Source organism: Ptychodera flava, chromosome 11, assembly GCF_041260155.1.
Source record: "Ptychodera flava strain L36383 chromosome 11, AS_Pfla_20210202, whole genome shotgun sequence".
Classification (NCBI taxonomy): Eukaryota; Metazoa; Hemichordata; class Enteropneusta; family Ptychoderidae; genus Ptychodera; species Ptychodera flava.
The window spans coordinates 15,075,701-15,101,830 of NC_091938.1; the positions used below are offsets into that span (position 1 = coordinate 15,075,701).

Here is a 26,130-nt window from a genome sequence, read left to right on the forward strand (position 1 = left end):
ATACATACATACATACATACATACATACATACATACATACATACATACATACATACATACATACATACATACATACATACATACATACATACATACATACATACATACATACACGTACACATGAATTCGAAATTTGCTCCAGATGAGTATCTTTGAGATTTCAAAGACGTGATTGACAAACGAAAAGTGAATAAGGGGGAACAAAGGAACAAAATCAAGACTGAGCAATGCAAAAGTAAGTGTATAACATTATACGAAAAGGGACGAGAAGATAGTGATGAGAGGAGAAAAAAATATTCATAAAGTCTAGACAAATAAGCCGAGTTTAGTTCGTGAACTGAAGGGAATGTATGAAAAGTAAAATAAGTAGCCAGCAATGACAGTTCCTGTGTGACACGCTCATTCGTTCAATGTTTATTCCCAGTTGGGCAAACATCTCAAGTCCTAAGGGTCCTGGGGTAATATTGTAGGTAAATTCAATTTGTCTCAGTGAAATTACTGTGGGAAGTAATCACGGTGCTTGTAGAGACTACACTAACCAACGTATCCGGATATTTTATCCATAAGACAAGTATTTATATTCCTTCTATAGTCACGATGGTGATGATCAACTGAAGGTGTCAAAGCGATTATGTCACGAAGGCGACAAATATATCTATGTTGGTGAATAAGGTCGAATAAAATAATACAGTGATATTGTTAAAGGTGAGCTCAGTATATTTATACGTGTGAATCACGTGTGAATCATTTTCCATTGTGGAGTAAAAAATTGTAAGTCATGGGATGGATACCCGGATTCTCTACCACTTCTTGTAATTTCAATGTATGGAGGGGAGGATTACTTCTCCCCTGTGGATCACTCGGTTTTCTCGCCTGAAAGTAGTCGGAATCTTAAAAGTTTTGACAGCATGAGACGCGTACAGTTCATTGTATTAGAGTTAACCATCTCCCAAGATATATCCTATGTCTAGTGGTACCCTGATGTAATACCAGTGGATGGGCGTTGACGTCGTTCATCTCTCGTACTGTCGAAGCGTGATGTTTTTAACAATAACTTACAGACCTGCCTACATTCATTCATTCATGATATGAAGTAGAGGTAAAAGATTCACTCGATCATACATAAATTCGGCTAGTCTACATAAACTGAACGTAAAGTCATCATGTCGTCTCCTGTACGTGTAGATATCATGTGTGATCAGACCGTCTCAAGCTACCCTACCAAGGTGACAAACCTCGTTTTCAGTTGCTAGTAATGTCACAAATTGGCTTGATGATTTCGGAAAACCTTGAATTTTTCATAGTTAAATGACTTTTGCCCTTACATGTACCCACGAGTTCGTAGCAGTTGCATCAAGTGTAGATAATAGGCAAAAGAGTCTTGATGTCAAAGTTGCTTATAATTACGCATCACGTCTGGACACTTTGTATCACCTATTTACGATACTTCGACCGTAAAAGAGACACGGTATGCTGAAGAAGTTGAACTTTACTGTAAAATCCTGACGTTGCTGGTAAATTAAAGAACCAGAGGCATATAAATTTTCTGATTTCTAGTTAACGTCGATTTATTCACTTGAAGAAAAAACTATACATTATATATCTGTATTTTTTCAATTGTACAAAATTACAAAATTACATTTTAACAGTCAGAATTCTCAAATTTAATGTCTTAGATGAAATATTTTCTCTAATTACAGAACTCGACCTCTACACACTACCGATTTCGGTTGAACTGTAACTATTCCTTTCACGTCATGAGAAATATGTGACGTGGGGTTATCTCCAAACATGCTTGCCGCCTAGCGACCAGTTCTCTTTCATTGTAAATATTTCAAGCAAAAGCGTGAAGAATATAATCTGATCTTCGTTGAGGTATTTGATAATCCAGAGATTATGATAAATGTCGCCCAATATAAAGTCCCTAGTGTACAAGTTATTTTTCAACTAATTAAACAGTAATAGTTTCGATACTCGTACCAGGAAGAAAAACAATATCAAGGCAATCGAAACGGTTATTTTAAAGAGCGCTAGCATTGAACAAGTATGAATGAGTAAAAATTGATTCTGTCAAGATAATGAAATAATAATGACATGCTGTCTGAACCAAATATCTCAGCTATGCAGTCAACCACTTCGGACTAGTTTACTATAATAAAATATCAGAATATCAACTTGTCACACTCTGAATAAATTTGAACAGCATCATTTATGAGAACTAACGAACTTACAAAAGCCATTTACTAAATGTATTATGCTTCCCAAGAGAATGATTGACTAAAATCACACTAGCATCATCTGAAATACAAATTAAACTGCCAAGTTTGCGCAATTGCAATAACCATAAAATATAAGAGCATCATCTACAGCCTATAATTTAAAGTTATAGACAAAAGTCATCTTACAATATATTACAACAAGTAGACGTTAAGATATCTTAACTTGCAATAATCAAAATCGAAATGGGGTCATCCGAACTAGACAAGAACGAATATCGATTTTGACAGAAACTTGACCGACAGAATTTTAGAAACAGCTGCTGAGTGAGAAACGATGGACAACCAAGGATTTACGCATATTTAATGAACCACGCACCTTTTATATCAAAGAAAAATGTAAATGACACAAGTGATGCACATTTCATTTCATGTGAGCCTACCGGTCAACTTCAAAAATCATAGATTTTAAGCGGGTATTCTCTGGCGTGAAAGTTAGAAACACAAGCAGAAATAATCATATCGAAATACTGATCAATTGGGGATTACGTCGACACCCTGTGTTCCTATTCTGCCCTTCAAGAGCGTATAAAGTACAAACCTTCAAGATTAGAATCATTTTATGAAAATCGACTCGCAAGCTAGACAGAGTACCTCAGTGCAGGGAGTCGTAAGTTTTCAACGAGGAAAATACTTGTAAAATATGCACAGACAACCTGTAGAGTCACATTTGTAAATAAGAAGAATAGTGACTGTAAATGGTCACATCATAAGTACGTATTCAAACGATGACACAGCATGCTGACTGCTTAGCAACAGGAATGTCTGGCGGCGGCGCATTATCTGATTCGGCCATCTTGTTTCTGTTTGATTCGTTTGGTGACACGCCTGTGTTGTTCGTTTGATTCGCCGAGTAATCCGGTTCACCTGGTAAATTTTGAGGTGGCTGACTTGCCGGTTTCTGGTTATCTTTGTCCACTTGCTCTTTCATGTCTTCCACAGAATCTTTCGGTTCATCCGTAACCTCAGATAACAAATCGGCTTCCGAAATGACGTATGGCTCGGGTGTGATCTTTCGACCTCCTTCCGCGGCAGTGTCATTGGCGTTCTCGTTATCACCTGTTTGCCCAGGGGGTTCTGCGTTCAAGCTTTCCGTGGGGCTATCCTCACGGAAATCGTTTGACATGGTTGGGGATCTTCTCGAACCAAACACATCTGGATCATTCAGCGAAACAGGCTGTATGTCATCATTTGTTATCAATAGAGAGCCGTCCCCTTCGTCAGATTGCATTTGAACTGGGGTATGTTCTCGGGAATTTTGTTCTTCGCACTCTTCTTGTTTACTCTCTTGAGGCGCTTCCTCGCTGAGAGCAAGATTTTCCAGAGACTCCACCGCCGAATCTTCACTCTTGTTATCAAACTTCATAATTTCATCGGCACCATACTCTTGTTGCCCATCCGACTCAACAGGCGTGATTTCCCCTTCATTTGGAGTTGGCACGTCATCTGGTATATCTCTTGTTATGAAGAACTCTTGCGAGCCATTTTGCTCCGCTTCTGAATTTTTGTCGTCCTCGCCGTCCCTCCTTGCTATTGACGCGTTGTCGACGACAGGCGTCTCTGCTCCTTCATCGTCCTCCTCCTCTGCCTCATTCGTTTCTAATGCAGGTACTTCATCATTCTCAGCATTGTCATTTTCATCTTCATTCCTTGGAAGAGATGCATCATCCTCTTCCTCCGTTAGGGCAAGAGTTTCAACAGCCGTGCCCACTCCGGCGACAGGTGCTGCAGTCTCCGACTCATTGTCGTCTTGTAGCAGTTCGGGGTGCGGCTGAGCGTGTACACCGATTTGCTGCAAGAGTTCTTCGAATTTGTCTCCTTCGAAGGTCTCCTGAAGTTCCGCGTCAGTGAAATCGATGTACAATAATTCTGCAAAGGGCATGCTCATGGGGCCTTCGGGAGGCCAGGCCATGCCCTCCAAAAGAAGTGGTATGGTGGGTTTTTTCAGAGCATCGGCTAGACTCACTTCTCTGCGACAGTTGGCCGACAGGGAATATTTTTTGGTACAGCAAGAAACGACAACCTAGTGACAGCACAGAATAAATGTTATGAATATTATTTTTAGGGTCACAATGCTAAAAGAATGAGAAAAAAGTAAAGGTTTATTTCTTTGCATGAAGACAGTTTTTTGAACAAATTAATTACATTTTGAACTTTGCCGTATATATCTACATTTGCCATGTTGATTATAAGGTAACGGGTGACCTTTCGGCGACCTTCTCGACACCGCCCTCACCGCCGTGCGCCACAAACAACTGCGCTTCTATGGCTACATTTACGTTTTAGCGAAATAATTGGGGTTAGTAAACGACATGACGGTACATAATTAAACCTTCGAACCCAACTTGTAGAAGTGTTTTACACGGTACCTTGGCATTTCTGATCCCTTTGTCTATTTTGCCATATAAGGCATCGCCTCCTCCCATTTGCATAATATCAAACCAGCATGTATATCCTAGTGACGTCAGTCGAGAATACAGTTTCTTTATTTGCGGTTGTTTTCCCCACTGGTACGAGATGAATACTTCAGGACAAATTTCCGTCTGTAGAAAAACAATAGGAGTTGTGAGAAGCTTGGTCTTAAAAACGACGGTCTATTCATCGGGCCGTAGCCTGGGGGAGGGGCTTGCCCCCTGGAATATTCCGAATTTACGCTGTCAATGTGTAAATTAATTTAAATTACTCTAATCCTGGCGAAGCTAGGTTCTGCCCCGCTTGACAATTTGGTCAGGCTACAGCCCGGACTCATGACCAATGCACCCACTCTTTCATTTCGTCGGGTTCACTTGTATTGCTGCCTCTGCCTATGCTGTTCACACGAAAGGGTAAAGGATGTGCCGTTCTCACAGCCCTAATCACTGTTGTTCTTGAAATTCAGGAAACACAATTGAAAGCATAAGGATGGAACATAATAGTGGATCATATGAAGCCAAATTCATAACCAGAAATGGATCAATTTAAAGACAAAATTAATGTCATTTATACCTCATCTTCTCCTTCCTTTTTCTCTTCGGTCTTTTCCACCGCCACCACCTTCTTTTTAGGCTTTAGAACAGGCGTGTCATCGACTTGTGGAACCCAATCACGATACTCTGCGATGAATAGTAACACAAGTTAGATATTATTTCTCAGATCGTTTCTCTAACAAGTAACCAATCAAAGCATGGTTTGATTTACATGTAACTGAACGTCAACGACTGTAATTCTCCGGCTCACATCAAGTATTTAAGCACATCACTAGACGTGACCAAAATATTTATGAGCGGCCAATCAAATGCAAGCAAACGACAGACTGCGTGTAATTGCGAGTTCATAAAAACGAAAGCTACTACGACCTGAGACTCTTCACTTAACAATTCGATCGGGCAGAGTCATAACAAGATTTTCTCTGCATGTGATGTGATAAGAGCAAAGGATAGAAATTTCTTACACAGCAAAACTATGAAAGAGTGGTCTTACCTTCAGATATCTTTTCCGGGTTGGGTGCGGCATGGTAGTTTATTTGACCAAGTAGTTCGGCAAAAGTTGAGTCTTGCCAAAATTTATCTCCTTCTACGTAATCGTTTTCAGGTCTGAAATTTATGTAAAGCAGCTGCGAGAAAAGGACGCTCATTGGCCCTGCTGGCGGCCACGCTACGTTTTCCAATAGCAGTGGTATAATTGGTTTGTTGAGTAAGCTTGCCAAATTGACCTGAAACGAAAGGACACATGTAACATTAGGGTATTTGTGCCTCGAAATTAAAAGACGTAAACTTTTGCCCGAACTTTCCTCAAGGAAATGTTCAACCATTTTCTTCCGAGATCAAGTATAAAAATCAGGGCCACGGTGCGAAATTTGGCACTGAAGAAATAAATAACCAAAAGCAACCAGCTATTTACTGATACTTGAAATTCAAAATGGCCGCCATCCCCTTGTTACTCTATGAGTAAATATCAAATTTTCACAAAAATGGCCAGTGAAAACTTTGATTGGTTCACAAGCTTCAAATGAGAACCCACTTGTGGCAGCACAAAAAAGTATTGCAAATGTTTGAGAGTCCGAATGTATGTTCCCGAGACGCATCCATGCATACAGAAAAGCAAAACAAGTTTACATATTTGCTCAAAAGTATCAATAAAGGATCACAGCAGGACTTTTTCCTACACAGATGGGGAAGGTTTAGCGTGTCATTTTTTGTGCATGAGTTCGTCGTTATTTACACATTCAAAACTTATTTGATCAGATTAAATTAAAACCAACCTCATGATTACAGTTCTTCGATTGAGAGTATTTATCCGTAACCATTGACAGCACTACTTTGGCGCCCCTCATTCCTTCATCGATTTTCTCGTACAGTTTATCGCCCCCTCCCATTTGGCCGATATCCATCCAGCATTCATAGCCGGCATTTTCCAGGTGTTCCTTCAGCGTTTTCACTTCTGATTGGTGGTCCCACTGGTAACTGATGAAAACTGGAGGCGGATGGGTGAATTCCGGTGGCGCTTGTGGTATTGCTTCATCTGATACATATGAGAGAAATAATATATTGTAAAGATTACCACAGATTATAACCCTGTCGACACGTACAGTTTGAGCAGAGACGTAAGACAACTTATAGCTATTTTCCTCGTCACGTAAAGTGACAGGAAATTTCTTTGGTTAAAGACCCATTACTGTATCGTTTTGCATATTTCGATTGTTTGAAATAAAATGTAACTTGTGTAAAAATGCTTATCGGAGTGTGACTAAAATCATCGTTCCAACATTGGTGAAACACGCACAACTAAGATTTTAACAACTAGATGATTTTCGAGTTCAAACTCAAATATGGCCACCTCACGTGACGTTCAAGCATGTTAATATAATCGACAAAATCCAGCACCGAAGATCACGATTTGAATACTATCATTTTCAAAGATAATATGGCTCAGTAATAGGAATCAAAAACATATATCGATATTAGATTGTATTTTAGGTTAGGAAATGTAAAACGATACAGCTAGTTAGGCTTTAAAGGCCAAATATTTGATTGTGCTAAAAAGCAACTCCACATTTTAACGTAACCTTTGATTTGCGCAAATGTGAGCACTGCCAACGAGGATGAATAATGCATTTATTATGTCAACCCTTCACTTGACTTGGTCTCAAAACATAATACGCTTAAGTTTCCTCAGAAAAGGTATTATAAGTTGTTAAAGTACCGTCTGGCAAATTAAATGACCTGTAAAAGAACAATGAATTACACAGGAAGACCCATACCTGCCGCTTTTAGAGCATCTTCAATTATCTCAGCGCAGTCGTTTCGTCCCATTTCTTTCAATGATGTCAGGACTGCGTACGTTGCTTCTGCACTTTTGTGAGTAGTGTACCATTCGCTGTAAAGAATACCAATTGAATATTTCAGTTGACTATTATTTGCCCCGATCTTCACTTGACGACTGTCTCGAGTTGACCCATATTATCACAATATTATCAAAATATTGAACGATGATTATTAAAATTTCTATGTGATGGTGATTTGTTTGTCGTCATGGGTGATTGGAAAACGCTGGTACATGCTTTTTTGAAAATTTTACATAATATGCACTTTTCATTACTCATATGATGCCACTTATGATCATCGTTACACGCCTGATGTCAAATTCATCAGCTTTCTTGACAGAAGAAAAAACAAAAGAATCCACAGCTCCTCGTTGGCTACGTAGCTCAAACTATGGCCATAAACGTTTGCCCCAACGGCTGAGCAAAGGATAGCTTTTGGAAAATGGGGTACAGCGCACGTGCGTCAATTTTATACACGTCTTCGTAAAAAGCGGCTTGGCAACCGTACATTTAGCTCAAAGCAATATTGTTTCTTTCGTTCAATATATTGGAAACTGAGGTAGACACAGACAGGCAACTCAAAATTTAGTACGAGCGCATTGCCATGGCATCACGTATCGGTTTGCTAATTGGTTAATATTTTCAATCTAATGCTACAACAACTCACTAACCCTAGCAAGTGTAGAAGGTGCGTTAAAGTGTCACCTGTTGCATTGCCAATGAACAGCTGTGGCGGAAATGACGCTTACAGTTGACAGAGTTTGCATATATCGTTATATCTACCTAAGTAAGGACATCGTTGGATCATGCGCAGTCGCCCAGTTCCTCACATCTTCGGGACTATATGAAAGTCTGATGGCAAGGAAACGCCAGTTATTGTCACCATCCTCGTTCAGGATTTTTGCTACATCACGTGACCAGGCTGGGGCATTACTGATAGTCTGTGGAGTTTAATTCAGATAGAAGAACAGGGTCAAAGAGCAGCTTTTCATGTGTGCTAGAAAAGAGGAGTAGCTTGTCGATGGCCAGTTTTAAGGGAGAATGCGCCTCGGGGACAGATATTCGAACTCTCAAACTTTTACAATTCTTTTCTGAACCAACTCTTGCTTGGGCTAATTTTAAAGCTCTCGGAGTATGAAAACCTTTCTCTGTCTCAGTGTTTCGAACAGAGAAAATTTTATTTTTCCCCATAGCGTTAACATAGGGATGGCGGCTTATTTTGAATTTTCATTATCGGTAAATCTTGGGCAATGTTTGTCTGGTGCCAAAATTTGAACGGTGACCCTTGGTGTTTTATTCTTCATTTTGAAATACGATAGTTGAAATACTCCTTGATGAAAGTTTGACCAAAAGTTAAAGTCTTTCATTTTCGAGATGCATACTACCTTAACGGGACATTTTAAAGACAAATTCAGGATAGAAAAGTTAAGAATACTGTGTCATTTTCATTCTTTCATCACATTTTCATGTGCTGTAGCTATAGAAGATAGCAGACAAGAAATGTAACAACATCATGCACTGTTCCTGTATCATATTTTACATCAAATAGAAAGACAAATTTAACATTTGACTTCATGCAGCTCTCGCTTTACTAATAAACCAACCTTTCGATGAAGTAGAGAGTTGACTGAAACCAAATGTTGTGCAAGAAGCACAATGTATACCAAAAAAGAAAGAAAGCGGCACTTGCGAGGATGTTATTACTATGATCTCATCAGAAAAAAAGTGTATTTTTCAGGAATCACTCTTTCGCTCGGAGTGTTTCAATGACGAATAAGTTGGTAAATGACCGATTATTCAATATAAGACTTTATTAAAAAAGTAAAAAACTCAATACCAGATTTATATACAACAGAATGGTCGACATTTTACTTTGCGACGGCTCTACAGTGAATCTGATGTGGGTTTAATCTTCTTGGTGGTAATCTGAGGAGTTGTCCTGGCTTTCTCGGGCTAAGTTCATGGATATGATATAAAAAGTCCCAATAAAAGGTATTATAATTCCATGTTTTTCAAGGAGAAATGATAGCAATTATTACTGAAAAAAGATATTTAATGTCATTTTTTTTCAATCAAGCATGGTAAATTTTGAGTCCACCATCCTCATCGTAGTATTTTATTGTGGCTGATTTTGACAGGAAAGCTCTACAGCCGGGTTTCTCTTTTCGCAGCTTCTCAACAACTACTTGCAATTTCTTTCGTTTTTGTCGAATGTCATACGGATAGTCTTCTGTTATGTAAATGTTCCGGCCTTTATATGGTCTATTTTTCAAGCATTTTGCTGCATTGAATAGAATGACCAGTTTGTCCTGGTGACTCATAAATCTCGCGATAATTGGACCGTGCCCTTTTTCACTAGATCTCTTTCCGTTCACAGAAACGCGATATGCAAATTCAATGTCATATTTCAATGTCAAGTCCATGTGTTTGTTAACAAAAGATTCAATGAAGCCACGACAATCGTTTTCCTCGCATGATAATGGAAAATTGAAGAACACCAGATTATTCCTTTTTAAGCAGCCTTCGAGATAGTAACATTTCTCTTTTAATGCTTCAATCTCGCGCATTTCTCGTAATCTCCCGGTCTGATTCCGTGCACTCCGAGGTCTGATCTCTTTTCTGGGTCTATCCATAGATGATTTTATTTTCTGTAAAACAATGTGAATTTTACATGACTGCATAAAATGAGAATTCTTCGGAAATTTTAACAAAGGCGATTTTTTCTGACCATGCCACCAAATGACTTATGTAAATGCGCGTATTTGAAAATGATGGGTACTTTTTTAACAAATCTCTACACGGGCTTTTTTTTCATAGAAAGACTTTTTACACTATCACTCAGAACACAAGTCAATAGTGTTGTGTTCGAGAAAGAGAAACTCGAGCAACGTGCTTTCCAGTCCATCAAACAAATATATGAATGTGCTGATATCGTTGTGTAAACTACGCTGTATTGCCTTCATTAGGATTGGTATGTAGTATCGCTTTTCAGCCAAACAATTCCGTCACCATGTCAGCCATCACAGTGAATTAAACATACCCTTTGCGCATCAATCTATTTACTTAGTTTGCAGTCAGTAGTAGCTGCACTATATATTCCTGTCTCTGTCACAGTAGAATCAAATAAACAAAAGTGATTACACCATGTTGTTAAAGCTATTCGAATAAATAAGGGCAAAATGTGACAAAGGTAAAAAAGATGAGCTTTACGTATATGCAATAGCTAAAACATGTTAGTTAGGTTTCATGATGAACATAAAAATGTATTGACCCCAAAATCTGTGAGTGATGTTACCTTTCTATCGATTTCTTCAACTTTTTCCGTGGTCTCATCCACAACTTCTTCCAGTTCGTCCAGGCGTTCTTCTTGCTCCTTAACGTCTTCCTTAACCGCGTCTATTTCCTGCTGTTGGTTGTCCAACTTCTCGTCAAGCTGTTGAACATTTTCCGCGTTTGTGGTGACGCGTTGGTCAAGGTCCTCGACGTCGTCCTGTATGTCAGCCATTTGGTCAGCTACTGCCGCCAGACTGTTTTGAGAGAGGCGAAAGCATAAAAAGGAACGACATTAGCAAGACGTCTAGCAAAACATTCTAGATTACTCTCCCTTAATTTTGCAAAAAACTGTTCAAATCGTCTTTGATAACCCCGGAATGCCTAAATACAATATTTTAGCTCCGACATTTGCGGCTGCTTTAAATAGTATATGATCCATTGATAGACATCAAAATGCCCGCGATTTTAAGCACACTTTGATATTGCACTGTTATTTTTCATGTCAATGCACTCTCACACGGTATCACACATAAACCGGTTACGTCATCCGCGAGATCAATACGAAATACGCAAAGTTGGATGACAAAGTCTCACTGCACTTAATAATAGAACTTAGTTTCTTTCAACTCGTCAACTGGTTTATCAAATAACACGATGGTTTCAATCGGACTCAAACTCACAACGTACGGTACCCGATCACCTAGCGGAGAAAGCGACAGACAAAACCGCTCGGCCAAATCCCCAATCTCAAAAAAGATTGGTTCAATAACCGAGCTAAAGTTTTGAAAGAAAGGCATAATATGAGAGAAGTGAAGTTTCAAGTACTTGATAACTTATAATGACCATGTGCCATGATTTTAAAACAGCCGAGAGCTTGATAACGAATTTTTACAACTGTTCATGTTTCACTATTACCGAACACTGAGAGAGGATAGCGAGAAGAGGTAACGAGAAGTGTGCGAGAATTGACTTTTTATCGCAAGAATATGGCTTTCTCACATTTAACTTAAAAGCATTTATTTTTCTCGTACTCCATTCGTGCGTAATAAAACTTGCCATCAGAGAGTAAGAATTTAGTTTTCCTACAATCGGTAGCAATCGGTGAAAATTTATTGCAGATGTATCTTGCAAAAATATAAATTCTCGCCGATAGACTGTAAGGAACGAAATTTTCTCGCAACAGATTAAATGCGAAAAACATAAATTATTCCAAACTTTATCACAGCATTGTGCAGTATTATTTGTCATTGACGAATACCATAGTCAGTCTTTTTGAAGGGTTATTAGCAATGGATCAAAAGGCCTTAGGTAGAATGCGCCTCGAAATTGAAAGATGTAATCTTTCGTTCAAACTTGCCTTAAGGAAACTTTAAAACATTCTTTGTCTTTCTTCGTATTTCATAATCAAGAATAAGAACGAGGGGTCAGTGTGCAAATTTTATTAACGGCAAAACAAGTATCCTAAAATTTACCGACATTTAAAATTCAAAATGATTCCTCAATCTCTTTGTTCTACTCTATTAGGAAAAATCAAATTTCGATTTTTCACAAAAAATATGGCGATGAAAACTTCATTTATTCCAAGAGCTTCAAAGTTATCCTACTCGAGTGGTAGACGAAAAGAATGTTGAAAAATTGAGAGTTGGAATGTTTGTTCCCGAGGCGCATTCCACCTTCATTTTATCGAGAAGATATCTCGTCAAAACAACAGTGACTAGTACTTTAAGCTGAAACCTACGTTCTTCCTTCGAGCAAATCCATGACACCATTGACTATTTCAGAGACACCTGCGACTGCACTGTCTTTGAACGAGAGGATAAGATCCTTATACTTTTCAAGAACCGGGATGTACTCGGTGCCCGCCAATTGTTTCATTGTCATAATAATGGTAGTGACCTGCTGCGAGTAGATCGGGTTTTCCAGTTGTTCTGCAAACACCTTCATAAACCTCTCTGCTTTTTCCTAATAAAACAGTAAGCGACATACACGATTGATTAAAGCTGTGTCTGTCTGCTTGTCTGTCTGTCTGTCTGTCTGTCCCTCTTTCTCTATCTCTGTCCTTCTCCTATTCTTTCAACAATTAGGAAAGCACCTCAGTAAAACAGAAATAAAACTACGCAAACAGAAAACACACGCCTTTGGCTTATGCAGAAATACTTATGTTTAGTAACCTTAGCTTAAAATTAACATGACCATTCACAACTGTTCATCTTGCCTATAGCTAGACCGATATGAATTGTTATTTATCTCGCGGCCAGGACTAGACTAAGATATCGCTGCATTTAATGACTGCCTTTTTGACAAACTTCTCACTAGCCAATACTTCCCTAACCATACGATTGTACACACCTCATCAAGTCTGCCAAGGACGGCCAGGGCCTGGTTACTGTAGTATATCATGGCGGGATAAGCGTCAGGAACTGCTAGCAGTTTACTTATGGTGTCCTCGTCGTCAAACTGTTTAGGATCGGCGGCGATGATAGAAACCAGCGCCATTGCTGCCAACGATGAGGTCGTGAAGTCACTGAGAGACTCAAGAAGCTGATCCTTGTATGGCAAAACTCTCTTGAGAAAGAAAGAAAGAAAGTAAACATTCATTCGTTTAGCATAACTACAAGGTAAAAATAACTAATTATACAATACCATACCATACTATACCATTATACAAATACAGCGATCTGATTGGTCGAGACGTGAAATAACCACCATGCTGTATTCACAATATAGCACCATGTTCTTGATAAAACATGGTTTGAACACGCGCGAGCTCTCAGCTTTAGAAAAATCCTCTTTTTTCACGTTTCACGTGAAACGTTAAATATACTGTGTTATAATAGCAATAAACCACACAAGCGATGAGTATACCACTCAGTTTTGACAAGGTCACTCCATATATGCACTCGCTATCGCCCGTGAATATATCACATGAGCTGGTCAAAATCTCGCGGTATATCAGTCGCTGGGGTGATTATTGCTAATTCATAACATTTTCATAGCAGTTTATACGTGAAATCCCTTCAGTATAGAATTGATATACTCCTTCATAAAAAGAGGGCACGGTGTTCTGTAGATGCAGAACGTGTAAGAGATCATGTGACACCTGTACAAACCAACTCACTTGGACATAAGCGTATGGAAATACACGTGTTTCTATTGACGTTGTGCACATAGTTTTGTTTGTACTGTGTTCCATTCTAATTCCTGGATTCACCCATTCACAAAAGTCAAATATGTGTGGGCAAGCAATTAATGCTTTTTATTCTGTCTATACATCTGACAAGCATTTGATTAAATCCTGCGCTGCAAATTATCAATTATGGTTTACCACTGAGGATGCTTTGGTTCTGAGTTTATAGTTAGAAAATAGCTACATTGAAAGGGTGCGATGAATAGCAGAGAGTGCCCAATTATTAATCATTTTTAAGTCACGGATTATTGTTTAATGGAATTCAATATGTGTAATTTTACTGTTTCTAAAAGAACCATCCACGCTCAAGGAGCTGACAGATAATGAATGGGTAAGGTTATTTCAATTTTAATCTTCGCTGCGAAGTCAATAACCTCCGTACACACTCCATTGTGTACAAAGTAGCGTTGCAATTATCGCACTTACTTGTGGGTGTTTCTTTCCTACGTCATCATACAGCTGAATTATAGCATACTTCTGTCCGGGTCCAATTTCATCAAATTTTTCAGCAATCTCATCAAACCTTGCCATGATTTCGTCTTCTTTCTCCTTAAAAGCCCCCTTTATCGCCGCTATCAAAGTAAGAGATACAGATTCAATTTTTCACTCGGATATTGAATTTCTTTGAGAATGGCGAAGAAATTATCCAATATCACACGCCATAACACATACAAGGTTTCTCCTTGTCTGTGGCCATAATGACAAAGTTTGGAAAATACTCAGTCTACGGTTTTTGTGCTAAATGACGATTACTTTTCCTCAGACGTCCTCGAATAATCAATATGAATGAGAACACATTTGAATGATCGGGAAAAGCACCGATTGTCTAATCAACCAATAAGCATGCGATGATATTTCCTTGCCGAACCTTACGTCATCATAAACCATACAGCCGCAGAACAGTACACAAACACGTCATTGCCTGCTAGTTTTTTCACCTCCCATTGGTGTTTTACATGGTATTTAAAGTAGAACGCGACTTGGGGACAGATATTTGAACTCTCAAACTTTTACATTTCTTCTATAATCTATTACTCTCTGGGAAGTTCATTTTAAAGCTCTTGGTGTAGGAAAAATTTTCACCGTCTTAGTTTTTAAAAAATCAAAAATTTTATTTTTCTCAATAAAGTTAACTTAGGAATAGCAGCCATTTTGAATTTCAAGTATTGGTAAATATTGGGTATTTTGTTTCTCTAGTACTAAAATTTGCACGGTTATCCCTGATTTTTATTCTTGATTTTGAAAGAGAATGGTTGAAAGATTCCTTAAGAAAAGTTTGAGCAAAAGTTTATATCTTTCATTTTCGAGGCGCATACTACCTTAAAGTTTATATCTTGACCTAACAAAGGATTCGGAAATTCAGAAAACTTTCGATGAAAATTTCGATGAAAATGTTCTGATTAGAGTTATTGAGGCTACACTTTTGCTTGAATATGGAACATCTCGGTTTTATGGCGATGGTTTGGCGACATTTATAATTATCGACGTCACTTAAAGGCCAAGAAGGATATTTCTGTGTTCAGCATTTATTATACTTACGGATGACGTAAAATTTTCCGTTTACACAAGCATCTATGACGTCGTTGATGTATGGGTATATCAACTCTGCGGAGGTTTGCATGCCTGGATATATAGCTTCCATGAGGCTTTCCAAGTCGTCTACTTCGCAATTCATTAGTTTCATGACATATGGCATGAAAGGCTGCATCACTTTTGCGTTTGTCTGTTGGTTAAAAGGACAAAAATAAACAGCTGATTCCGCTCACGTTCCATTGCCGTTGTGTGCTAAGTTCTTCGCTTCACAAAGTTACAATTTGTAACACTAAAGTTGTAGTAATTTCGGGTTAAAGCAAAAGTACGACCTGCATTATAAATTACATAGAAGAAATTTTGTCATGTGCATTTATAGTTGCAAGCTTGATTGTGTGGTGTGCAACAAAATTGCGCCCCCTAACGAGGCCTTGTCCTTGTGTTTCTATATACCTTATTTGGATATTTGCAAAGAGGTGGTGATATATGTAATATTAGCTGCAGAGATGATCAGTCCAGCGTATTTTACCCTGATAACTAAAGGTGGAGCTGCATGTTGCCAACAGTTTTTTCAAAGAAGTTTTCCGTCTGAGATGACAAGGAAACCCCCTCATACTATAGGGTAAGCCTCATTCACGTGCCACGTGCCGCGTGCCGCGTGCCACGCGTCGCGTGCCGCGAGCCAGAAGTAGGTGCATTTTCACTCAAATTTAATTCATTGATTCATTTTCATGAATAAATAAACATTCGGGCTTCAACGCCGCCTTCTAAATGCATGAACTGGGGACCAGCGAATGATTAGCGAATTCTGTGCATATGCAGAAAGGAACTTGAGAGAAATAATAGGGAGCGAGGGCCAGTATTTTTCAAAATCACACTGCACGCAAATTTGTAACATTAAAAATTGATCAATCTAAATTCTGTACATTGATTTTGTACACAGACCATATGTTAAGGGGTTGCTATATTGCAAATATCTAGGTCCTATGGTGTCTATCGAACTGTGACTGGTATGGGCGTAAACCTATTGACAGGTACCAATCAAAACGCTGTATTTCGCACGCGTGCAAGTAAACCACAGTCCCACCACAACACAGAGGCTGCGGGCAGGCCTACCATGAACGCGATAGGCATACTGATGTCAGGCCAGGTCAACATTGATTTTCGAAACACGATACAGTCTTGGCCAGTCTTGGAGTCATAATCACGAGCAAAAGACGACTCTCTCTTTATACCTCAATGCGTAAACAAATGCATTTCCAGTTAACCACGGTGATGCTAACCAGAGACTTTCCTTTCTTGTTCAACGAATTTTAGGCTGGAACCACGGTCCCTCCAAAAACGTACATGTGACTGAAGGGCCCACTATCGCATAACGGTGATAAAAGCCTGTCGATTCGATGCATTGTGCAGGATCAGGACTGTGCCTCAGCCGATTTTCAGTGCAGTGGCGTTCCAACAAATAGGGCGATACTATTCGTTAAGGGGCTGAAATCAGCACGTGTTGCAATAAAAAGCCGCTAAGGCCAAAAAAAAAGAAAAAAAAGAAGTGTTTCTGGTCAGCGTGCGCGTCACTTGAACAACAGCGCGTCACCCTTTTTTTCTCTGTTTGTGGCCGGCGGCCGTCGCTGACACCAAACCAAAATGTCTGAAGAGAAAGAGAAAATTCTTTGGGGGGCATGATCAGTGACTGCATGAACAGTTTATATGTGACTATATTGATAAAACTATAAAACTGACCCTCCTCCCTCCCTTGAGGGAAAAAAATAAAAATAAAAAAATAATAAAATGCGCGTCGCCGCACCTTTTTTTAAAGAAAGACCTGTCACCAGAAACATTTCTTTTTTTTGCCTAAAACTAGAAATGTCATATGGACATTCCCATGGAACAAAGTGAATTTTCCACACTCCAGACATGCCGCATATCAGATCTCGGGGGAATACTGTTGTTGCAATTCAAACTGGATTAAGCGAACAAAGATATAGTGCGTATCGTTAACTTCAGTTATCACGGTACTAGTAATTACAGGGGAACGTTGATAACAACACCAAGCGGTCTTCCTACATGACTGCTGCTCTCTTCCCTTTCAGTCCATTGCACGTTATGGAATACAATTTTCAGTATCTCTGGTTTGTGAGGCCGGAAATATTTCCACTCTTTTTGTCGCGAGTAAACCATTTTGTGTTCTAAATTTTAGCATGGCTGGTAAGATTAGTGCTTGTGACAGATAATCCATGGCTTCAAAAAAAGCGATGCTGATGGTTTGTAGTATTCCACAGAATATGCAGCGTTTTGTGACGCAACTCGCAACATTGCACCAAAGGCGGGAAAATAGAGAAAAACTTAAATTATCAGCCAATAGTATTTCACTTTGTCTTTTCGGCATCGACTTTGAGTGTGAATTGTTCCGACCTAGCGATCACGTGAACCGATAGCGTATCCCGTAGTAGCCAACTTTTCTACCTACACGCTGTGTTATTACCGTAACATTTGTTGTTCCGCATTACTTCAATTTACTTTCTGGTAATGAAAACAATTACTGACATCCTTTCCCAAATATCACTGTGATTCACTATCAGTTTGTCACAAAGATCGCGAAGGTTTTGCGACAAAATGCACAATTGTACCGGTCTTTACATGCCAATAAATTTGAATACAATGAGAACACGGCCAGTGGCAAACTTCTCCGCTCTGCGACAACTCGGCTCCGAGACAAAGTCGGTCTGTGTGTAGAGGTGTCGAAATTGGTCAAACTCTAAAGACTTTATTCCATCTAATTAATTTCAATCCCCAACTTTTGTAAGTTTGGCGTAACAAAGGTAGTGTTGAGATGGGTAATGTGGTGTTGCCTGAATAAAGTAAAACATTGTCATTGAAATGTGATGTAATATACTCTGGGCATGTATAAACTAACGCAATTCCTAGATTCCGTATACTCTTTTTAATTAGACCCTCCTTCCTCCCTATAATTTCTCACGAGTCCCTGGCACGCGGCACGTGGCATGTGAATTAGGCTTACCCCATACTATATATTTTCAAAAAGCAGAGAATCTAAAGTTTACTATGATAGCAATTATTTACTGGAAGGATGAAGGGGATGTATATTTTGGGTAAAAACACCTCAACTTGAAACTTGATACCATTTTCTGAAATGTAATATTTCATTTGAAATGTATATGTAGAAAAATAGAAAAAAACCGACTATTTTATTTTCAATTATCTATCCTCATTCTAAATTGACATAAGTTGATAGACTCAAACAACTCAAAAAAGTGATTCAAAAAAATAATAAGCAAAATAAAATGCCTTTTATTCAAAATTTAAGAATTTATTGCTAAACAAAACAGTTATTTTGTTATGTAGTATTTAAGAACATATTGTGAAAATTTCAGAAAATTTGACCCAGCCAAGTGGATTTAATTCTTTGGAAATCTTGAAATTTGGAGAAAGGAGAAGCCAGGAAATCGGGTGATTGGCATACATTTCATGAATTAACACTTACGTAAGGCAATATTTGACTGCTTGAAAAGCTGAAAGGTGAGCCCCCATCTCTATTTTAATCTACGATTAAGAAATCAATTATTTGCAAAACAAATGATTTTGAGCAAAATACACTGTGTTGGGTGCAGCGCCCCCTTAAGCTCTATTTGTCTCTATAGGGCCCTAATTCACTTCCTTAAAGCTTAATGCGTTAAGATCAAAGGATTTAAAATGAAAACGATGGACGGCGACCAAGTCGGTTCGACGTGAAAGTATTGAAGAAAATGCATTTAAGTTTCAAGACTATCATTGAAATAGTGGTATTATTAGAGCGGTATCTAGATATTGTCTCTTAATTTTTTATTCTTGATTTGCATGTTCATCGCTATTGTTTGTTTTTCCCCGTCAATTGTATGTTGTGTATTTTCTATGTTCTATGTTGTGTATTTTCTATGCCTGTCTCAAATAAACGAAAGAGAAAATGTTGGTCATATTTTGTGTACAGTGTATAGCTGTAGGAAGATTGTACTGACAGTCGATCACAAGATAATACTTACACCGAGCCATATGTGGCAGACTATCATTCTCAACACTTCGCCCCAGAAAGACAACGGCGTGTACCCTGTCTCTTCAAGATCGTGTTTGAAGCATTCCTCGCATGCGGTGACCAAAAGGTCCGAGTATTTGTGAATAGTATTGGAATCTCTGAAGAAAACAAAACACAAACAATAACATGCTATGTCAAGATAAAGATTATCTACCAATTAGCCTAAATTTACGATTTCGAGACCTGAAACTATGTGCGAACGCTGTGAATATCTGGAAGTCGACGGAATTATCCGGTAGAGGTATTCTGAGTAGTTTTGTACAAACGATAAGTTGGCCACGCAGTTGGCCATACAGTGCAAACGCATCGTTGAAAGTGGGCGCTCCGGTCAGAACAACCTGATGGGACCAACCTTCGGAATAATTTGATAATGTGACTTCCCGTACATATTTACAATTACCGAGCAAGGAGGTCCATATCGATCTAGACAGGAAAGGAACAAGTGCCTTGAAAATCATTGACAGCAAAGTTACTATGACAGCGCGCTGATATAAAATCCATTGACAACATTATTTAGATTAGTCATACGTATAGTAATTGTCCATGTACAATGTATCAATAATAGATAGTTTCCTTGTAAGTTTCATCAACCATTTTACCATGTATCGGAACCTTACTTCATGTAACTGGTGATCCAGTCGATGATAGCAACTAAGGTCGTTCTTTTCTTGCTGTTACCTTCCGGCATATCGAAATCAGGTTTTGTGATCAGGGCCACGTACGCATCCATGATGGCGGCTACTTTCTTGTCGTTACCCTGAAAACAAAAACACATAAATCGAATGGCACCATTTCACTTTATTCAACGACAAAAAATTCAGCAGATGAACAACTAGGCTAAAAAGGAGACAAATTCAGTATAATTTCTTTTGCGTGCTCATTTGTTGTCCGAAGAATTACCTAGATGACCAGAGCAAGATGGTTAAGCTATTGTTAATAGTTACGGTACCACAGAATCTTGTCGTTGGATTCTAATTTTTCGAACCCTAAAACACAACCTAAATGCTACTTGATTTTGAACTTTTGAGCAGAGAAGACAGTTTGCAAGCGCTTTAAACATTATGCAATAGTGATACATGAGGCAACGCCTTCTGCTTAAAGTCGAAAATAAATTGTAGTGCTGTGACTGGTTGTCATTTGTACTTAATAAATATGCATTACTACTCAAATCATTAAAGAAACACATTCCTCAACGTGATACGCATATTTGCATTTGAAGTAATAGTTAACACTGAACACATGCTTATTGGATGCTCTACCAGAGTACATTTGTCCTTTGGCCATGGGAAGAGACAATTTGCTTACGAAAATCTTTTGCAAAAATGATAACAACCAAAGATTTGAAAAAACTCTGTTTTTCTTAAGTTTATGTTCATATTCTCGTGCGATTTAAGCATATAACTGAGTTTCTGGTATCACAGTGGTTGTGTATTTGGTCGTGTGTACTATGGCAATATGGTATCCCTTCTGGGTACCCACATTACCATTTTATGCTAAGGTCGACGAGTCTAAACAATGTTTTGGATTCGCAGACCCTAACGCATTATTCGACTGTAAAGTGACGTTTGGCCCCCATTGTGACATTTCCGACTGACCTGAAACTTTGTTTTGGAGACAAATTCATCGGTTACATAATAGTGAGGGTCTTTGTCCATCTTACAGCAATACTCGATCAAGTCACACCATACCGGGCTGACCTTTTTCTCGATGTGGAACATCCTTTACAAAATAAAAAGCAGTTTCGCATCATTACATCGTACCAAAGACACCCGAGCGAGTATCTACGGTTTCTTTGTACCTTCACTCAACTCTCGAAAAACAGTAAGTTGGAATTTTTTGCTGTAGCGTTAGAACTTAAATGTTTATATGACAAAGTTGGAACTAATTTGGGAAAATAGGATCTCTAAATTGTTTTTAAATTAATCAAAAGTGTTTGATGCCACTTTTTATTCCTGAGTTAGATTTTCCTAAATGAAAGATTTAAATATCAAACCTTAAAGTGGCACTCCCATTTAGTAACATTTTTAAAGCACATTTTTTAACGCCAACGGTCGATATTTGACTTGGCGACTGCGCGCGGATCGCGAGATATCGATAAAAACATGTCTTCCAAAAAGTAAAAGTTTGAATTCCGGTGGCCCACCTAAATTCAGCTTCCGAACATCGAACTTTCGGCACTGGGGCCATTGCCAACTAAGCTATGGAGTACGAGTCTACGCTAACGCTGCTGTACCTCACAGTACTACCCGCGTCGGTGATCGGTCATGCCCCGTGGGAGAAAGCTGAGTCTTACTGACTTGGCGTAAAAACGAAAAACAATTTTTGCTGATTCCACCAGAGTTCGCATAGGTGACTAGCACAGTTACGTGCGGTTGATACAGCGGCCGCCGCGTGGTATGCATAGACGCATACCACGCGCGCGGCGCACTGTGGCAGACGACAAAATGTAGTCATCGGAGGCGGCTAATATTTTACACGTAAAAACTTATGTTTATGTGGTATTGGTTAAGAATATAATACAACTAATTTAGAATAATGAAAACGACAAAGCTAAGAAGAAGTTTTCAAAAACTGACCTGTGGTAAAGGCATAATGCTGTATATAAAGTCTTCGCAGTGGGAGGTAAAATTGCGTCGTCCGAACTTATTATAGTCTAAGACTCCCTAGAATACCGTCAAACAGCACAACGACAAACCCTCGGGGGATTTCGCGTCAAAATCAGAGACGATCGTAAAACTTCGGGATGTGAAAAATACGCTCGGGAAATGACATGTTTTTATGTATATCTCGCGATCCGCGCGCTGTCGCCACGTCAAATATCGACTGTTGGCATTAAAAAAATATGTTTTAAAAATGTTACCAAGTGGGAGTGCCTCTTTAAAAAGCGTCAAATATTAATGGAAAAACTAATATCCTCGGCTAAGACCGAGCACAAGAAAAGTTACAAGTCTCCAAGTTACCTTAACATGCAGTTGTTATCAGCGAAGTTTAGACGAGCTTCATTTTCCTCGTGGATCGTTGGCGCTCATGGAAACTTAGAACAATATAACACAGTCTGGATCCTTATCAGTTTGACGAGTTAAACAATGAAAGTATGTGTCACAGTGGTTAGAAAATCACAATCTGGAATCCAGGTAAGAGCGCCCGCTTTTCTCGTTTACTTACTCGAAAGCGTCAGCAAGCTTATCACTTGCCCTCTCTAGCGCATCAAGATAATCCCCCCTTTTCTCCTCATCATCTAAATCAGGATGTTCCATAGGGTCATGCCATTTCTTGCTGACTTCAATTGCTCCATCGATGTTTGCCTGAAAGGAACCGTACTTTTGTCTATATTCTGTGCCAGCAAACCAGGTACATAGAAAACTGGCAAACTGAATAGTTATTCACAGAGTGTCTACAATTCAGCTTGCGGTATAACGCAACAAGTGAGCTGTCAATTTATATGTAATTGTACTATTCTAGCGTGAAAGTATATTGTCCTTCAAAACGTTCAACTTTTGATGGTGAATTAATATTGATGTCAACTTTGAGTTGTAGAAGCCTTACATCGAAACAATTCAAAAGTTGACGATTTAAACGCATACCAAACATTTCTCCTTACAACATCTGAAATAAATTTCTGTTTTCTCGTCTTGACGTTGCAGTGGCTCTAACCATAGACCCTAAAGACAGTTTATCCACAGACCCACAACAACAGAGCCAATGCAAAGATTTAGGGTCGATCATGGTACAACAAAACAATTGGACATTTTACGCACAAGTACACACATTTTAACAGAAGAACGCCCTCTACGGTTTGTATGACCGTCATTGCACGATGTGAGTACATGGTATTGGCATACGTACCTTCCAATTGATAGCATCCTTGTCGTAGGCAGTTCTCCGGACGATCTCAAGATGGCCTATTGTTTTCTTATCCATACAAACCAAGATGACGTCAATCAGGTGTTTGGAAAGTTTTCCCTTGCTATATGAAATAACACGCGAAGCAAATAGATAGTGTTTACTTTTCTGATTAAAATTTGCTATGTTCCTCAAGTTCTAAATTTAATTAAACTTGTTTCCCAATTTATTTTTTTTTTTTGCAATGTAATCTTGTCATCGCTTCCTCCGATATGTTGATCCGTGGGAATGATCTTTGAAGGCAATATCGACATTGATTAAACTTGAACGTATTTGAACGTTAACTTGTCCTAATTACTTCTAAATTGATCATTAACAGCAACATACATACATCGAAGGAATTGTGTTTATTCACGCTATGAATACAACGTTGATTAAAGTAACTGGTCAATAATTAAAATGTTGTATAGGCGTATCGCTGTTGTATTCACCAACATATATGACAGAACGACAACGAATCGCCAGGAACATGATGTTCTCTATTTCGATGTCATCGACTGTCCTTCCGACTAAATTCACCTATAGTGTGCCATGACGCGACTACACGTATCAGTCGTTATTGTGACGCGCGTGGCAACGACCACATTCGCCATTTGCTATCATTGTTAATACGCCCGCGGTTCAGGCGGTTTTAACATGTGAAGTATCGTGGGATTTCCCAAGCAATTAACACACCTGTCGTATTATAACAATGGTTGTTCCGTCCCGAGATTGTGTGATCTCAAGCAGAGACCGCAATTTCCGAAAATGCTTATTCACCTAATGACGTACTACTAAACCACCCTGTTCCTTCCTCTTTCCAAATATTGGTGAACGCAACGAATAAATCATGAAAACAAATTGAAATTTTTTGCATAGAAACCGCCAATCAATCAATTATAACAAAGCTGTACAGATTCAGACACGGGATTAAAGCAAGCCTGGCTTGAGTACCATATTTGCGAATCCATAGCTACATCTCATATAATATACCTTCTGCACTGCGTGTACAAAGAATCATGGTAAAATCATTGCTTTCTTTGTCAGCAGCAAGAATATCAACATCTATAGCGGTTTAACTTCTGATTTGCTCACCTCTTTAGTGCATCTTCATACAGTTTGTCCTCAACTTCCTGTTTAATCTTGTAAGCTTCGTTTTTGGAATTCCCAAAATCTTCGTCTGTCGCATCCCTGAGGCATTCCAGTATGGATGCAATTCTCTCGTCCCAATCTTCGCCCTCCGCCATTATCTGGTACATGCAGACGTAGTAGACACCATCATTGGTCGTGTAATTATATATATTGACAGCGTATAATTCACTGAGTCTCAGTGCCACAATCAGGACTCCTGCATGTAAAATTCCTTTTAACTGAGTTTACCGATTTCGTTTACATTATGGCCATTCTGCGCGCAGTAAAATCTTAGCAACGTACGTAAAACTTTGACATGTATTATATCGGCTGGATCTAATGTCAACAAGACATTCACAGAGGGCCGTGTCAGGCACAGGTAAATCACAGGGATATATTTACCGACAGCAGCGAGGCGTAACTGTAGCTGAGGGAACTCAGTTAAGTACGCTTTTAGTATGCAAATTTGTCTTACGATCTACTTGACCTCAAGTGAACCCGCATGAGAGCACCGGCAGACAGTTAAAAGATACTCTCTTCCGTTTTCGTAACTATGAAGAGGTCGAGAAGATTAAATGTTTGTGTTCATTCGTATCTGAAGGTGGTTGTTATTTTTGCAGGCCACAATATATGTTTTGAATTGTAAACATACCCTCTGACTATAGATGTTGCATTTCAGTCTGACTATACCATAAGCTTAGTTCTGATATCAGATAATCTACACGCAGTACACGCTTTAAATATGTGTATGCACCATAAAGGAGGGCAGCAAAGTAGTAAAGTGTTATATAATTTGAATTCGTTCATCTCGGGGTCAAGGTTTGTGAGCTTCACACTTTAGTGGAGGGATTCGGTGAAGTTACACCACAGAATTGTGCATCGCTCCGAATAGATCAGGTTGAACGTGAAAATATAGGTCAGTACGCACCTTCTATATGACCTTACAGCTTTTTTACCGCATTCACCGGCGTTCAAGATCTGTCCAGTCCGTTCCTAGTCTAGTCAAAAGTCAGCTCAGCCAAAGACAAATGGCGACGATACAGGAACACCGGACTCATCATGGCCACATACCGGCAGCTACCGCGAACCTTCTTGACTACACATAAATATGGCGGCCATTGATTGGGCATTGCCCTTTGTCTGATGGTCGCTATGACAACATAACAAACCCCAAAGCTGTCATCATACATCACAACTGTCTATGGAAGGTCACAATTTTTCATCAATCTATCATGACGCTAGAAGAAAAGACTTGTTCGTGCCATATGCGCAAGTGAAACCTATAATAAAGGTGTTTCTCAACTCATTCGCCCAGCATTTGTTCTTATAGGCCTATAGACGTTTGAAAGTTAACCCCATTCTTGCGAGCCTGAGTGTAATAATACGCTGCTCATATATTATATCCTTTTCTGTTTCAAAACACACAAGAAAGACTTCGATTGTATAGCACGAAAGGCGGCCA

At 39.0% G+C, this 26,130-nt stretch overlaps 1 protein-coding gene across 2 annotated transcripts; it reads right to left on the reverse strand.

Moving 5' to 3' along the window:
* Window positions 1-1,548: 1,548 nt before the first annotated feature.
* LOC139143598 (uncharacterized) lies at window positions 1,549-25,788 on the reverse strand. 2 transcript variants are annotated; one of them, XM_070714064.1, is made up of 19 exons: window positions 25,597-25,788; window positions 24,633-24,787; window positions 23,502-23,622; window positions 22,616-22,960; window positions 21,251-21,374; window positions 20,273-20,412; window positions 19,606-19,753; window positions 15,578-15,761; window positions 14,465-14,610; window positions 13,201-13,416; window positions 12,590-12,813; window positions 10,874-11,105; window positions 8,362-8,519; window positions 7,516-7,631; window positions 6,517-6,776; window positions 5,736-5,967; window positions 5,262-5,368; window positions 4,646-4,819; window positions 1,549-4,299 (listed from the first exon to the last, which is right to left on the reverse strand). In XM_070714064.1, exons 4-19 carry the CDS (start codon window positions 22,621-22,623, stop codon window positions 2,998-3,000), a joined length of 3,771 nt encoding a protein of 1,256 aa, XP_070570165.1. In that variant the 5' UTR covers window positions 22,624-22,960; window positions 23,502-23,622; window positions 24,633-24,787; window positions 25,597-25,788; the 3' UTR covers window positions 1,549-2,997. The 2 variants fall into 2 exon arrangements, with proteins under 2 accessions (XP_070570165.1, XP_070570164.1); XM_070714063.1 differs by having other exon boundaries at window positions 22,821-22,960; window positions 25,597-25,787.
* Between the last annotated feature and the right edge of the window lie 342 nt (window positions 25,789-26,130).

What these genes read in the sequence shown, in the direction of transcription:
- LOC139143598 (XM_070714063.1), bottom strand. Translation starts at nt 24,784, where the DNA reads ATGGCGGAGGGCGAAGATTGGGACGAGAGAATTGCATCCATACTGGAA. An exon ending in AAGCTTGCTGACGCTTTCGA is followed by an intron (nt 21,375 to 22,820) that starts GTAAGTAAACGA and finishes TATTTTGTAAAG; the next exon opens with GATGTTCCACATCGAGAAAA. An exon ending in AAGGGATCAGAAATGCCAAG is followed by an intron (nt 4,300 to 4,645) that starts GTACCGTGTAAA and finishes TGCTGTCACTAG; the next exon opens with GTTGTCGTTTCTTGCTGTAC.